Source organism: Neopsephotus bourkii, unplaced genomic scaffold, assembly GCF_033783945.1.
Source record: "Neopsephotus bourkii isolate Nb327-2 ecotype Australia unplaced genomic scaffold, CSIRO-AGI_Nbou_v1 NB_845, whole genome shotgun sequence".
Lineage (NCBI taxonomy): Eukaryota > Metazoa > Chordata > Aves > Psittaciformes > Psittacidae > Neopsephotus > Neopsephotus bourkii.
Window position 1 is genome coordinate 1,490,687 of NW_026901341.1, and position 17,022 is coordinate 1,507,708.

The 17,022-nt window shown below is 43.7% G+C and overlaps 1 protein-coding gene and 1 long non-coding RNA gene across 3 annotated transcripts in view; both read right to left on the reverse strand.

Annotated features, from left to right (window-relative positions):
* Positions 1-17,022, reverse strand: part of LOC133213756 (uncharacterized) — a 532,499-nt gene that overhangs the window by 163,892 nt on the left and 351,585 nt on the right. The window contains exon 2 of the long non-coding RNA XR_009725873.1: positions 8,592-8,630. This is a non-coding gene — a long non-coding RNA (uncharacterized LOC133213756). The remainder of the gene's footprint in view (positions 1-8,591; positions 8,631-17,022) is intronic.
* The window catches only part of SPRED2 (sprouty related EVH1 domain containing 2), a 66,902-nt gene continuing 59,291 nt past the window's right edge, over positions 9,412-17,022 (reverse strand). For both annotated transcript variants that reach the window (XM_061356229.1, XM_061356230.1), the window contains 2 exons: positions 14,107-14,256; positions 9,412-12,963 (listed from right to left, as the gene is read on the reverse strand). In XM_061356229.1, the coding sequence (XP_061212213.1) occupies positions 12,313-12,963; positions 14,107-14,256 (801 nt within the window). In that variant the 3' untranslated portion in view covers positions 9,412-12,312. The remainder of the gene's footprint in view (positions 12,964-14,106; positions 14,257-17,022) is intronic.

The window sequence follows — 17,022 nt, forward strand, 5'->3', positions numbered from 1 at the left end:
AGGAAATCTCTTGGAATCATTGACTTTCCAGCTACAGTAATTCAGTTTCGCAGATGGAAAGATCCTCATATTTATGCACAAGCAAGTGAGGAAAAAGGTGAAAGCAGACTTTAATCTGGCAACAACAACAAAAAAAGCAATTCATCCACCTACAGCCCTTCAAAGATACAGCCAACACACTCAGCTGAATTAACAAATTGTGAAGCAGACCTTTAGCAGCTAGAGCCAGACTGAAAAAAACCAGGGCATTACTTGACACATTTCTTTGCCCTGATTGGGAAAACATGTCACTTCCCTCCTAGATATCACTGGTATATGTTAAAACAAGTATTCCACAAGCGATGAAAACAACAGCGCTTGCTTTCCAAAGGATGTGTCTGAGCATGACTGGCTGTTTCAGAGAGGTATGGTGTGAAAGTGAAGCTGCTCTTGTGGGGTGGATGTTTATTGTCCAGCAGGGCATGAGTGCCAGCGGAGCTTATCCCCAGGTAGGGCATTCATAACAGGGCTGTTCCCATATTGTTTTCCCAGTGTCTGATCAGGGATGGGCTCAGCAAGCACACTGCCAGCTCTCTATTTTACCCAGGTGCCTATTTTTATGAAGCTCATAGGAAATAAACTTCTGCAAGACCTCAGTTTGGTTTTCACTGACCACGTGGCTCAAGAACCATTATGGGAGCAGGGCAAGCAGAAGATTAACGGTGCAAATTCAGATCTGTTAGAAACCAAGCCAAGGCTGAATCTGTGTGTGTCTTTTTACTCCAAGGTGTGATTAAATTCAATGAGGCGCAGAGCCATAGGACCCACAGCTTAAAACCTCCCTACTTTCAGCAACCTATGGCCTGATTTCCTGAATTGCTGATCATCTGTAGTTCATGTTGAAGTAATCAACAACTGCTAAACAATCAAATTAGAAGTCTCAAACTAGGATCCAAACATCAACCAATGAGTTTCTACATCAGAACCACTAAGTTTCTACTATTCGGCTGAATTGCTCACCTGGCCAGGCCATGTTTTAAGCAAAGCAGGTCTTTCACTTGTGTTGTTTATGGCTAAGGCTGAATAGATGCCTTTAAATAGGCTGTGATGGCAATTCAGGCTGCTGAATTTTTCTGTGTTTCTTTATAGGAGTTGGGAAAATGCATAGAAGAGCTTTGCACAAAGAAATAAACACAAGGAGGCATTTTGGATAATGGCCTGTGTATTAACTGGGCTCTTAGAAAAATAGCTGCCAATAACTAGTCTCCTAACTCTGTATTTTGGGGGTGATTATACATTACCAAAGGGAGTGGGAAGTTTGCCATTGACCTCAGTGGGGCCAATGTTTTACACCTACCCAGCTAGGAAATATTGTGGGTTTCAGGAAGAAATAAAGACATTCAGCACCTCTCATAGCAAAGCCACTTGTACTATAGAGCCTAAATATGGACTTTACACCTTCATCTCAGACACCCAGCACATCTTAGTTTATATTCAGAGCCACAGCACAGATGTCTTTCTTTGAAAGTATCAGAGTCCCAGAAAGCAAATATTACAAATCCAGCTCAATGTCAGCAATCTGACACATAAACAAACCAATAAATTTGCTCTTCTCATATCCTCAGTCTGTTTTGTGTCTTTTGACACATAAGAGGCTTCAGAGAAACTGTACTACAATAAGAACACAGTACCATCCCAACAATAAGAAAATTAAGGTTAAAGAAGCCATAAAAGGGGATTAAAAACACTTGCCAGGAGAAGGATTTGAAGAAGGAGACACTTGCATTTGCAAAATGGCTGCTATAGGGCCTCGGCTCTTGAGCATCATTAACTTTGCAGGGTTATCTATATAAAAACTGTCTGGAAAAAGACCCAAACTGTTACTTCAGCACTAGAAAAATCTCCAGAGAAAATGGTAGGAGGGTTGTAATGGTAGGTCAGAGAAATCAAACACATTTCAAACAAAAAATTGTTGGGCTTAATGAACAAACTTACATCACTGTTACATTCAATTGGATTGTTTTCTAAGAGGCACATAAACTTTCCTGTCAGAGGGGATAAATCAGTGACAAACTGTCTGATGCTGGGAAGAAATTTCCTCTGCTAGCAGATGATTCCAATACAGAGTTTCTTGTATTCTCTGCCTTTGAAGTATCTGGTACAGGCTGTGGTTAGAGACAGGATATCAGCCTGACAAACCCCAAAGACATTTTCTTGTAGCTCGGAGTTCAGATGGTCACAAACAGCAGTTGTTCTGGTTAGAAAAAACTACCACGCATTTGCTATAAGTTCAAAAGCTCTCTGCTCAGCACCTGGATTTTCTGCTCTTCGTGCCACATCTTTACAACCACTTCCTTCAGGAACTGGCCATAAAATGTGCTCTGATGGTGACAGCTCTTAAAACATTATGTATGTGAGTGAGTTTGAAAACAGAGCCCTTTCAGGGGTGCTTCTTTGTTACAGGGCCTTTTTCTCATGTATGTTAGTACATAGACAGCCTTTCAGCCTTTTCCAATGGAAATTCAACCTAATATCTGAAAGAATTGGTGACAGCTCAAAACCTTCTAAGCTGTCAAAAATGAATGCAAGGTGGCTGAGGGAAGGTCCCTGCCAATTTGTCACCTTTAAGTAAAAACTGCTTACTCCTCCTAGATGTATTTTTCACTTTGCCATCTGATATTTTTGAAGGTCCAAGTGAATGAAATGACCTGGCAGTTCGGCACAGGAGAAAAGGTGATGGCAAAGGTGGTAAGGTTAGAACCAGTGATCCTGGGGTCCCACAAAGCCTTTCCTGGGCTGTCAGCAGGATGCTCTCACTCCTCACTCACCCACTTGCAACTCTGCAGGAGCAGAAAGTGGCTCCCACTTCAAACACAGCTCCTTAAAGACAAAATTGTAGAGCTGGTGCACTGTGTAGGATAAAAAATCCCTCTTTATGGACTTAGGCTGTCATTGTACATAGTGTCCCTGAGGAGAATGGGGAAGGGAGAAGACCATGGAAAGTACACCTCAGGGAGATGCTAGTGGAAGAGGTACTCTCAGTGTCAAATCTTGATATACTGACATCCAAACCCTTCAAACGCTAGGAGACAAATACTGGCTTAAGTGTATGGGATTTCTGCACTGACTTAAATGGAGTCAGGGAACTGGGGAATGCAGTCTCTTGCCATCAAATGTTCTTTTCTTCTCCTGTCTTCTCCTACCTGATGCTGGAAGGAGTCCATTTGTTTAAAGCCTAGGAAAGCACAAATGCAGCAAATAGCATTGCACCTGTGGTGCACGCTAGAGTTTTGAAATGAAACGTATGTGGTATTTCTTGCTTCCTCTCTGACACATTACAGCCCTTTGAATCTCTCTGCAAAGCAGGGCTTAAGTGTGAGGACTCTTCTCACCCAGCACCCTGCTCCAGGCCTGTGGCACTTCTGGCTGCACGTGGAAGTACAACTATGTCTCAGCCCTGTGGTAGATGGTACAAACCATATATAAACTTTGGTGCATCACTGCAAAGGGTGCCTTGCTCCAGCCTTTGCACCAAACCCCTCCATTTCAGGCAGATGAATGAATAAACAGGCTTTCCTACTCTGCAAAATGCCCGTGGTTTCCCTACAGACCACTCACTGGCCCCAGAGAAACAGAGCCACTGACCATTCAGCACATGATCCTCAAGTCATAGCAAAGCAGATAACTCCTCTGAGCAGAACACTCTGCTTCATCCTATTGCTTCATTTTCTCCTTTGGAAGCCTTCCCTTTCTGTGGCTGGCTCAACCACTTAATGGGGTTCTGGGGTATTCCCCATGATGAAGACATTCACTGAGGTCTAATCACTGCACAAACAAAGAAATCCTGCAGTGATACCCAACACTTGGGGCCACTGCACAGAAAACCCCATTCATTGTTGCCAAGCCACCAGGGTCAGCCACACAGCTGGAGTTTTACCTGCTTATTTATTTATTTAAAGGGTAACTATCACTTGGGGTTTTAGCTCATGTTGGCAATTTTTGCTCCAAAAGGATACGCGTGCTCACACACACACATACATACATGTGTGTATATACATTTCCTGCCTGGCAGCCAGAGCTGCAGTGATGGTCTGAACACTCAGAGGCACAGATCATCTGCCCTTTGCAGCAGGAATATGCAGAAACCACTGGGGGTACTTTAGCTTGAACACCAGGCCCTGCATCAATACATCACTGTGACACCAGGAGCTTCATTTTAGGCACCCCCCAACAAAACCCCAATCAAAATAGAAGAAAAATCAGTGCATTTCTACTTATGTTTCATATCTGGGGTGAACCATATACAATGCCTTCAGCCCTAGTTTCTACTCTTTTTTAGGTGCTCAGTTTTGTGAGGCACATTTACTGGGATTTGAGTTTTGCAGTGTTTAGACTCATGAACAAAACCAGCAGAGTGCTGCTTCTTTTGGCCGTGCACATCAGAATGCTCTCTGTTTTAAGTTGTGGCCAGCACTTTTGCAAATGTGGTTGAAAGTTATACTTTCTAACCTGGCTTTTATCATTGTTCTCAGGAAGTTGTAAAGAGTAAGCACTTTTAAAGTGAAATCACTTGAGTTCAGTAGTTCTGGAATTGAGCTTTTAAGCTTGAAAACGGCCCTCCAGGGCACAAGGATGTTAATGCTTAGAATTTTAGAAGTGTCTGAGCTTTTAGTTTCTGAATCAGGTCGGAGCTAAACATAATGTGACTGCCGGAAATCCCAGATTAGAAGATAGGGTACATTTGGGAACATATCAGACTTGATATTTCAGCATTAAAGACCTCGCTGTTTGCACTGACAAGTTCGCCATCCCTGTTCTTTTTTTTCTAATACTGAAATCTCACATCAAGAGCTTAAGCAGATAATAAGTTAACATTGGCACAACACTGAAACAGAGGAAATAAGAGTGTGAAAATCAGAAAAACGCTTACTCAAAGTGGTAAGCCCAATAGTAGTCCTGTCAGTTCCCTTAAAACAGATGTTGGCTAATTCTGCAGCTCATTGTGACATAACCTTAGAAAATGCAGAAAAAGAAATGTCAGTTCACATTACACTCTCTATATAATTAAGAATAATTAAATATTCTAGATAAGAATTAAGTTCAAGGCTGTGTATGACTTGGTAATGTCTTAGCCGTCCCTAAGCAGGCATTAATTCTAGCTCCCCATGCAAGGATGCGTATTTTTAACATCAGTGACTCCTTAGGTCATTGCATGAATTATATGAGGTCTGGAAATGACTTTGTACTTTCCCTGCCACCTCAGAGCACACATCAGTGCATGGAGCTGTGATTGCTCATGCAGAGAGATGGGGTGTGTTACAGTCCTCGGAAACCTTTCCCTTTACAGCCACCCAGAGTGCTGCTGTGAGATCCTGTCTCACACAACATTAGGCAGCAGGCTTGAAATCCAGCAGGAGCCCAACCAAAGGCTGTTAACTCTTCCCAAATGAATTTACAAGTAGGGAACGGGGGAACGAGATGAATGGCATGGGATGGTTGTGCAGGGAAGCAACTAAAAGAATTTGTGGAGATCTAAGTACGCCACCCCAAAAATACACACATACTTTCCACCATTTAAATATCTTGTCTCTGGGTGGAAGCCAAACATTTTTCTATTTATTTCCATGTATGCCACCAAGATACTAAGGAATTTAATTGCCTAATTCAAAATGTTAAGAAAATACCAGAAGGCTGAGCATCCTGGAAAAGGACAAGGCCTTAGGAGGATGTTAAGTCACCTAGCATCATGTGGTGAAGAAAGGAAAGCATTTCCTATTGCTAGTGCTGCAAGCACACTCTCAATCGATTTGTGAAAAAGGCTGCATTTGGTCTGTACAAGAAGCCAAGTTCTGCCTGTGATAAGCATTAGGAACACATGCAGTGATACCTCTTGTTTCCAGGCATCCTGACAGCTACTTCCAATTTGCATTTCTAAGTGGAATTAGCAGAGAAAGGAGATTTACACATTCCTTGCTGGCTGAGCCTATTGGTTTGGTTTGTGTTCCATGCAGCAAGGCTCCAGTAGAAGCCCAAACCTCTCAGTCGAGGTTCAGTGACCGGAGGGATGACCTTTGGATGAAGATGGTGGTGGATTTGTGCTCAGGATACTCCAGGCCACAGATTACTATGTGACATTACACAAGTCATTCAGACTCTCTTGGACTTACTCATTTTCACAACAGGGATAAGTCAGCTCCTCCTATTTAAATTACAGCTCTCTGAGCAGAGTGAGAAAAGCTTTTTCTTACTGAGTGACTAAAGGAGGCTGGGTGAGCCCTCCTCATGCAAACATTCTGCCCCTGAAAGCAACAGGGGGCAGCTACAGTCACTCCTGACTAGCTCTTATCCTGATACCTTGCAGGAAAACAGAGCTGTTGTAGCTGGAGGGACCCACACTGCTTATCCCTCACAGTCACCCTCCTTTCACCCTGCAGTTCCTGACCTGACACTGCTTTTATGAGGGGAGGCTTGTTAGAAGTATTTGCAGGTTTCCTGAGTGAGCACAGCCAAGAAAATCCTCTCCTTAGAATCATAGAATAGATAGGGTTGGAAAGGACCTTAAGATCATCAAGTTCCAACCCCCCTGCCATGGGCAGGGACACCTTGCTCTAAACCATATTACCCAGGGCCTCGTCCAACCTAGCCTTGAACACTGCCAGGGATGAAGCATTCACAACCTCCCTGGACAACCTATTCCAGTGCCTCACTACCCTAACAGGAAAGAATTTTCTCCTTATATCCAATCTAAACTTCCCCTGTTTAAGTTTTAACCCATTACCCCTTGTCCTGTCACTACAGTTCCTAATGAAGAGTGCCTCCCCAGCATCCCTATAGCCCCCTTCAGATACTGGAAGGCTGCTATGAGGTCTCCATGCAGCCTTCTCCAGGCTGAACAGCCCCAACTTTCTCAGCCTATCTTCATACGGGAGGTGCTCCAGTCCCCTGATCATCCTTGTGGCCCTCCTCTGGACTTGTTCCAACAGATCCATGTTCTTTTTATGTTGAGGACACCAGAACTGCACACAGTACTCCAAGTGAGGTCTCAGGAGAGCAGAATAAAGGGGCAGGATCACTTCCTTCGACCTGCTGGTCACGCTCCTTTTGATGCAGCCCAGGATACGGTTGGCTTTCTGGGCTGCAAGCATGCACTGAAGCCGGCTCATGTTCATTTTCTCATTGACCAGCACCCCCAAGTCCTTCTGGCAGGGCTGCTCTGAATCTTTTCTCTGCCCAACCTGTAGCTGTGCCTGGGATTGCTCCAACTTGCTCTCTGCCTCTTAAGTTACACAGGCTACAAGGAGAAAAGCTCACACAGGTGGGACTGCTGTGATAACATTTGTCTGAACCCAAGGATGCCCCCCTAGGAGAAAGGCTTGGGGGTGAACTGGATCAGTGCTGCTCCTGCTGCCAAAGCAGGGAAAGGAGAGGCCAGGAGAGCCATTCTGACCCAGGCAATGGTAGCAGCAGAATTAGTGTTGTCTCTTTGCTGTAAAATGCAAAGCTGCATTGTCAGTCCCTAAAACTCAGCCTGGGTGAAAGGATGATGTTGTAAAATGTAATTTGTATTACATTTACTAGTGAATTATACATATTTTTAAAGGCCATTAAATACTCATCCTTGATTCTTGTGGTTGTGAGCTTGTATCTGTGTCCTCTCCAAATCTCCTTGATTGTATCCTACTGAGAGTATAGTAACCATCCCAGATGATCAGCAGGAGTAAGCCCGGGGCCTTCACACCAACTAGCCTGCAGAAGGTTGATTGAGTTTCATGTTGCCTTGTATCTTGGTGGAGTTTGCATTTTCCATGGCTCCGGAGTCCAAATGTGCCATTTATCGGTTCACTTTAGAAATCTCAAGGCATAAGAAACCCCTTTGATTCACGGGTGAAAGCACGAAGGCTGCAGGCTCCAAGATACGTGGCTTAGCCAGGTCTTCTGTGGGACATTCTGAATCCAACCAACCAGGAAGCAGGGTAGAAGTCTTCTTGCCATAGTTAGCCAAGGGAGCATGATGGACTGTGAGCAATAGGCTGTCAGAGTCACTCTGCCCTTGGTTTAGCCACAGATGGAGCCCACACCAGCAAAGACCAAAGGATTCTGTGTGCTCCTGAACACAAAACCCAACCCACCATGCATGTGTTTCTCGTGAAGTACACAAAGTTGTTCTTAAATGCACAACAAACATACAGTTGTATAATAAACATACACAGCAATCTGTATATATAAGCATATAGTATTTCTAGAAGTATCTAAATACAAATAGAAACCAATAAAAAGTGAGAGGGGACTCAGGGATCTCAGCAAAGCTGTGGCAAATTAAACACTGAGGTTACTTACACAACCAATGTGCCAGCCCATGTGCTGGGTGGATGCAGATCATGCAAAGCACCATTGCAGAGAGCAAATCTTTTATAAGACAATATATAGTCTGGTGCATGTACTCTTTGCTTCCCCTCTTACACGCTGCTTGAGGCAGCTTTCCTCTTCAGCAATGAAACAAGCAGCCCCACATAGAAAAAGGAGCACAGCTGGTTATATCACTTATAGAGTGGTTTAGGTTAGAAGGGACCTTAAAGCCCATCCAGTTCCAACCCCCTGCCACAGGCAGGGACACCTTCCACCAGAGCAGGTTGCTCCAAGCCTTGTCCAACCTGGCCTTGAACACAGCTTCTCTGGGCAAAGTTACCTACAGTAAACAGAGCTGAAGCGGTTGGCATTGGCCTGACGAGCCCCCTTTGAAAGTAAAGATTCCGGTATACTCACCAGATTTCCCCCGGTTTCCTCAGTCGACTGTCTGCAGCCTGGTGCTCCTATCAGCCCGGTTATTCCTCTTCCATCATGTCCAAGCAGGGATGGCAGTGCCAGCCGCCCCACGGCTCTCCCCTCATTAGCAGGAGCCCCTGGCCAGCCCTGCAAAGCTACACTGTGTGCCCTCAAAAAGCAAGGCCGCCCTTGCTCGGCAGCCATTATCTGCCGCTTTTCTCTCTGCTTTCCCCTTTCTTCAGCACCGCTGCGCTTGTGTGAGGCAAGATAAAATAAAACCAGCCCTTGTAGTGTATTTAGTTCTGCCTAAAGCAGCCCATGGGAGGAGGGCCTGGGGAGAAGGGAGAGATGAAGGAACTGTCATGGCCACCACGGCCTCCTGGGGCACAGGCCTTCGGGCACCCTCCCCAGAATGTGAGAAACACCCAAAAATGACCTAAAACCCCCTTGAAAACAGACCCGCTCCCCTGCTCCCCACTGCATTTGAGTGAGAACAGCACATGCCCTAAGCAGGGAATGTTCACCACCCAGAAATGCTCAATAAACCAAGTTTTTACCTCAGAAACCCCAAGGTTTTGGGGAGGCAGCTCCTGAGGCGTCCCCGTTTCCTTCCCCCCTCATTTTCCAGCTGAACAACAAGAAACAGCATCATTGCGACAATAAACGTCATCATTTTGATATGATGTATTTATATTTACATGGTACATTTTAAAGCAATAGCTACACTGATCATACATATTAGAAACAATAAAAAAAGAAGTTAAGAACTAAAATGTACATCATACACTTGTATATATATTTTTTGTTTTTGTTTTTTTTTGTTGGTTTTTTTTTTTACACAGAGGTAAAAAGGCTTATAAAAATCAATACAACAGGGTTTTAACTTTTAGTATATAGATACAATAACGATGAGGCTTCAGGCACTTTAATTTGTTAATGTGAGCGATAGCTTGGAGAAAAATAAAATAACAAAAAAAAAAACCCAAAACAAAATAAAAAAAAAAAAGGAAAATTTGGTTAATGGTTTGTTACCACAGATACAAAAATAAAATCTGAATAATTCCTCTCAAATGATCGATGTCAGTATTGCAAAGCTGACGGGGAGAACGGCACACACTGTTCAGCAGCAGTGTGGAAATCAAGGAGAAGTATTTACAAAACAACACCCATTTCTACCATTGTGCCCTTACACCACTGCCTTCACAAACCAAATAACACACGCAGCAAAAATCTACAAGTATTACAAAAAAACCCAAGAGAAAAGGGCGGAAAAGGAAGGACAAAAATTAATAATAATAAAAAAAAAAGAGGGATTTTTTTTTTTTGTTAAAATTTTTATTTCCAGACATACAGAAAGGCTTGGAGTATGTCCACTTTACTTAAATAAATAGGGGCACTTCAAGACCGGACAAAAAGCTGTAAGATCTTTTTGTAGTGTTGTGCTTTATAGAGAGAAGATCTTACAGATGTTTGTTTACATGAAACAACTTGGAGAACAGAAATCAAAAGGAAAAGGTTGTTCCATTATGGTTCTTTTTTTTCCTCGAGGCTGGCTTGATGTTTATTAGACACCATTGAGAGATTTGTCAACTGCTATTAGGCACAAAATACTTCTATTTCATTCAGCAAACCCAGACACATCACCCAGAGCGTAACACTCCATCCCTTTTCCACTGTCATTCGTTTCTTTTTCCCAACCGAAAAAATCCCCACGCAACTGCTACGAATTAAACCTACCAAACTCTATAGTGTATAAGCACATTGCATACTTAATTCATGGTTGACTAAAAAGCTGTGATTAACTCTCAGAGGAACTGTTGGGAAATTCCACCAAGAAAGAATGGCAAGCATTCCTTTTACATTTATTTGGCAAATTAATAAAAAAAAAGAAAATACTCCTTTCTTTTTAAGACTGATGTCAATGTGCAATAGAGGGAGGGAAAGGACATGCGCCCACTGGCAATTTACTGCAGAAAGAAATTATGGCAGGAACAGCAGTGCCAGCTTTGACAAGCCAATCCCTAGCTGCCTCAAAGTATTCAGATTGTACTATGCTAGTTAGAGCTCACTGCACTAAATCATTTTTATTTTTATTTTTAATAAAAATTATTTGGCTATTCCTTGTAATATATTAGAAAAATACTCTTTTTCCAAGCTAATTACAAGCCTTGTACACAAGACAACATGACATTTAAAAAAAAAATAAAACAATAAAAAAACTTAAAGTAATCTTATCCTGCTGTATATGCACCTTTATGCATCCACTTGATAAATCTGGGTGGTGAACTGGGGAAGGGAAAGCCAGGGAGACGCTTCGGTCTGGCTCCTGCAAAGCCTCACATGCTTCACCCTACACGCAATACATCGAGACACGTGTAAGCATCCGGAGGACTGGGACTGCAGGTCAGGAAATGGAAGTGGTGGTTAACAGCCTGGCTTTTGGTTTTACATACCTTAGATTGCTAAATGTAGTTTCTACTGTGGACGCGTATGTTCTCATGCTCATGTTATTATACAGAAAACGAACAAGCAAATACAATTTTCCATATAATCCACCACTTAATGCAGCATTTCCCCAGAATTGCCATAATAGTGCTTTTGACATTGCATTGTTAGTAATTCTTTGCATAACAACAATTTTCCTCATCTGGAACCTTAGTGTTTTATTCACAGATCATTGCATGGCTGGCTAAGGAAGAAGTTCCCTTTCTTTTGGGCAGAACTCTGAAAAAAACACAGTTTTATTTTTCCAATGTTATTTAGGGAAAAAAGAAAACCCTAAAATTTAAGTTTGTCTTTCAAGTAGTGGTCTGAAATGATTACAGGTAAGGAGAACTACCAGATCCTCAATGGCTATGCGACTATGGTAACTGAGCCTTGCTTTCTGTTCACAGAGCTTTATGAACAGGAATAATTCAAGATGTTTGCTGAAGGAAATGACGATGGACTCTAGAAGAGAAACTGCAGCTTAGATGGCTATTTTTGCTTTGGAAAACAGAACAGAAAAACCCCAAAGAAAACCAGTGACAGAAATACTGTGTTGTGGTACAAGTTTGTTACTAGCACACCTTCTATACACACACAATAACTTGACGGCAAGTTAAAAATACCTTCCAAGTGAGATTTCAATTCACTACACCACCCCGTTTCTAGAAATGCCAGAGCTTGCTAACACGCTGATGGTACCACACAAGCGGAGGCAAGACGGACACAACCTGGAGATGTTTTACAATCCACCACCGTTTAAAGTTCTTTTCTCAAACTCATTTTAACTGGAAAAAAACCCAAAACAAAACAAAACGAACAAAAAAAAAACATGTACAAGACAGTCTGTTTTGATTACAGATTAATAATACAAAAGTCTATGCTGTAGGTTAGTTAGTTAGAACACTTGATGAGCAAATCAATGCAGTGTGAGCCCCAGACGACCAAATGTAAAGTGATCCGAACTGGTGGTTTCTGGATGCTGTTGGGCACAGTGGCTGCATCAAAATGAGTGATCTCAATGCTCCGAAACCAATGTGTTCCTTGAACTACAGAAAAAACGTAACACTTTGAATGCATCTGTAGTCATCCAGCAGCTTTATGTTTTCCACCACAGCACCTGCACATGACCCCACAGTGGTAACAAGCCCGAAGCGGCAAGTAACAGCACATACATGGAGCAATGAAAGACAAGGCGATAAGGGCCATCCACCGGAGGCAAAACATTTCATCACTGGTGTCACACGAGCAAGGATCTGTATAGTCTCCTTCTGGATCGGACATACAGTGATAGAGCATAGTGTCTGCGCACCACATACAGCTCACTCGATGGATGCAAGTCTTGACGCGGTCTGGAGCATCCTGGCATTGACCCCGTTTGTTCTCCTCATGGTTGAACATGTCCCTGCAGTACACACACCGCGACCTCTCCCCATCTTCCTTCCGCCTGGGCTTAAACTTGACAGGTTGAGTCTTTATCACAGCACCCTTGATATCTTCACCCAGGTCAAAGTCCGAGTTGTCTACGTAAGGATAAGTGTATTCATGTTTTGAGGCCTCACTTTTGGCAAAACGTACGTAGGAGTCCATGTCATCAGGATCAAAGTTCTTTCCCCGTGCTGGGGCATGGCGATAGTCCTCGTATCCAGTCAGCCAAATATTTTCCCGAGGATTGATGCGCACTATCTCCTCATCATCATCTGGAAAGTTGACGTGCCGATAGGATCGCGGTACTGACTGTGGAAGCAGGGATGAAGAGGGAGAAAAGATAAATAAGGTCACTTTCCTATCAACAATCACTGCTTCCTTGCTTATCCGAAAAGCCAATATTTAACAATTTCTTCTTTCCTTCTTTGTACACCCTTCCCTGATGATTCACAGAGTTTCAGCCTTTGACTTGGGAATAAGAGCGACTGTCACAAACCTACAATGGTCTGTGTGCACATGGTACAGCATAAAGTACTAGATCACAGAACTGTTAGGGCTGAAAAGATCATCTAGTTTCATATCCCTTCTATGGGCAGGGATGTCTCACACTAGACCATGTCACCCAAGGCTCTGTCTAACCTGGCCTTGAACACTGCCAGGGATGGAGCACTTACCACTTCTCCGGGCAACCTGTGCCAGCACCTCATCATCCTCACAGTAAAGAACTTCTTCCTTATATACAACCTGAACTTTCTCTGTTTAAGTTCAGACCCATTACCCTTCGTCCTATCGCTGCAGTCCCTGATGAAGAGATCATAGAATCACAGAATAGTTAGGGTTGGAAAGGATCATCCAGCTCCAACCCCCCTGCCATGGGCAAGGACACCTCACACTAAACCATGTCACCCAAGGCTCTGTCCAACCTGGCCTTGAACACCACCAGGCATGGAGCATTCACAACTTCCCTTGGCAACCCATTCCAGTGCCTCACCACCCTTACGGTAAAGAACTTCTTCCTTACATCCAATCTAAACTTCCCCTGTTTAAGCTTGAACCCATTACCCTTGTCCTGTCACTACAGTCCCTAACGAAGAGTCCATCCCCAGTGTCCCTATAGGCCCCCTTCAGATACTGGAAGGCTGCTATGAGGTCTCCATGCAGCCTTCTCTTCTCCAGGCTGAACAGCCCCAACTTTCTCAGCCGATCTTCATCTAGGAGGTGCTCCAGCCCCGATCATCCTCGTGGCCCTCCTCTGGACTTGGATCATAGAGTAAACCTATTTATTTATTTATTTATGTTCAATAACTGGAAGCAATTTAAAGCTAACTGAGAAGGAAAGGGGCAGAAATGAAGGGGGGTGGTGTCTTTTAGGGCTGTGGGGGGAAACCCAAACACCAGTCTTAGCTATGGCAGACACAACCCTTTAGGTGGCAACACCGGAAGAAACCTTACTTGTTCTAGATGGTAGTGGTCAGAGCTGTAATGGTCATGAAGGTGTCCACGAGTGCAGATTCTTCGGTGTTCGCAGGATGCAGGAGAAGCCAGAGTTCGCACAGGCTGTTCCCTTTTTTGAGAGGAGTTAGAGGAGCTATCTGTAGCGTTCTGTTTTAAATGGAAAGGAGGGGAAAAAGTTGTCACACATACAGCTGTTACTGCACACGGTATTAAAGGAGATGTTTTACTACTCGCTCACTTTGTGCACACCTGCAATGTAGGCAACACCTGACAGGAGGCAGCTTCATAAAGTTTCACATAAAATACTTGAAAGGGGCAGATCTGTTGCCAGGCCATAAAAGCTGTCGCCACACACATGGAAAAATAATATGCTATAGCCTACCTGTGACATATTCACCAACACCACTTGTATTTGCTTGGCATGCTATTTGTTACACTGGGCACTGTGAGATGATGAATGTTCACACTAGAAACTACCTCTGAAGAGCAAAGTTAAAGCCTGTCAATTGATGCAATTGTTTAAGTCTTGTGGACAGACTCAGACTGAGCATCTGTATGCCCAGGCTGTACCATGATAGCTACTCAGGCTGCAAAAAAACCGGCAATTCTGTTAACCTGCAGGCATCCCATTAAGCCAAAAACTCCCTTACAGGTTCTCAAAACACTCAGTGAATTCCAGTTCATCACAGCCTACTTGAACAATCAGCTTCCTTTTAGAAACTTCAGGGACCTTCCCCCCCATCGCTTTGTCACCAATTTCTAATGTGCAATGAGTGTTACTTGTATTTTTATACATCCTGTCTCATGGTGACTGCCTTCTTTAGGTTAACTGGCTACATCATTACACAACAACGATCACGAAAGGGTGAAGTACCACACAATAACCTGGCATTGCCAATACCTGCAGCTTCTTAATCGACGTATTTTTCTTCCTAAAGAAGTACACAGCAGGGTACCACTCTTAGGCACCCTCAGTCCATATTCCTTCCTTGGTTAAAAGTGTTTCCATGCGATACCCCGACATTCAGGATTTCACCCATTAATTCTTTTCATAGATTGCTTGGGCTTTTTTTTGTATTATTATGAGAGGACAACTGTTAAATACACTAACAGATCATGAGCAGGAAAAAGAGCCTCCATGCATCAGAACAGCTGGAACACTGCACTAAATACTGGTACTTTGAACTACGAAAAATCTCCATCCCCCTCCAACGAATAAGCTGTGCTTGAGTCCAAGGGAAAGGTTTCCATTGCCACAACAGTTAGTTAGAGACACAACCTCCAGAGCGGAAAAAAGTTGTATCGGTAATGGGAGAAGACTGGTTTCACCTGAAAAACCTTCTCTCCTTGTCAAGAATGCACTCTCTGAATGTTATTTTCCAATGAATCGTCCTAGACACGTCTCTTACTCCAAGAATACAAGAACGTTCATTGTGGATATTTGTTTATTCTGAAAACAACGCTCTGCAAGACTCTGTCCAAAGGTGAGAACACCTTAAAGCATTACAGCACAAACCAGATGTTGATCCTCTTTAACCTGTACAGCACTTAAAAAGCACTGCACTCCCAACTTACTTTGTTGAAAGCAAACACACAGATCTGTTTGCAGTGTGATGTAAAGCCAGGCTGCGTTATCGGAGAGGTGCAACAAGCAGAATGAGTTCTGAATGGCTGACCCACCCATTAGGAACAGACTTTTAATGCACGTGTTTGTTTTGGTTGGTTTTTTCTCCTTCTTTCTTTAAACCAGTATGTAGAAGCAGAAGTAGCTAATGCCTCCCCAGTGTAACTGCACTGATATTCAGGCTCTTTATGAAAAGTAGTTTGATCGGCCCAGTCTTCATGACTTGTAAGACAAAGGCACTTCAAACCTGGCATTTAAACCCTTCAGAGACAATTCTTGGAGGACTTTAGGTCCTACAATACCTAGCATATTTTGGGGGCATTTCAAAAGAGAACAAGCAGCTTCTACAAGCAAGTACTTCATAGTAAGTACTGAGCTTCCAGCCTACCTGGAAAACCAAAGGAGAGTTAGGATTTAGTTACAACAGCCTCCTCACATGAGTACCTCTTTGCAGTTCTGTGTGTGGTGCAGACCCAGATGCCAAGCTGTAATTTAAGCTCAGAACACCATCAGAAAGGCACACACCCCATGTTCCAGGCAGCCTCAGCCTGCAGCGTGCTCTCAAAGTTAAACTTTGACTGCCATGAACCAGAAAGGAGGCAGGGCTTTAATGCCGTGCCATGCAGCAGGACCCTTCACCTTCACTGGAACCGTGGCTGAGCCCTGCTGGGACAAGCCTGTCATGGATACACTCTGAAAACATCATAGGTGCTCATGGTCAAAAGAACGCAGCCTGGGAAAGCTACCCAAGTGGAGGAGGCTGCACATACTGGCCTGCAACCCCCGCACCCTTCTGGATGAAAATAAAAATCCCAAACTGGATATAACTGCTAAGATAATCTCAGCAGGGCAGCTGGGAGCTATAACCAGCCCTCCAAACTGCGTGCTATTTGCTGCCTCTTGGGGAAGGCAGTTTCTGCAATAGGCAACTGGAAAAGAGGCTGTAGCGATTTTTATCTTGCCCGATTCATATCTACCCTTGCTTTCCTCCACACCTTCTTCTCCTTCAGACCCGGCAGGGCAACAGAGCCTCTCCTCCAGATGTGCTGACAAGGCTACAGAACCTGTTTGCAGCATACCACAGAGGCCGCGGCTCTGGCCTCTGCCTTCACCTTATTAAAAATTGCTGTATTTCCACGTTCAATGTCCTCAGATTAGAGGGGCAGTTTGCCAACACAAACACTTACTCTAAGCGCCCAGAATGGGGGAAAGCAAGTTATCCCAGACTAGGGCTCTGCTCACTGGTCCGTAAAACAGTTCATGCTGCCTCCTGTTTGGTGACTCTAAAG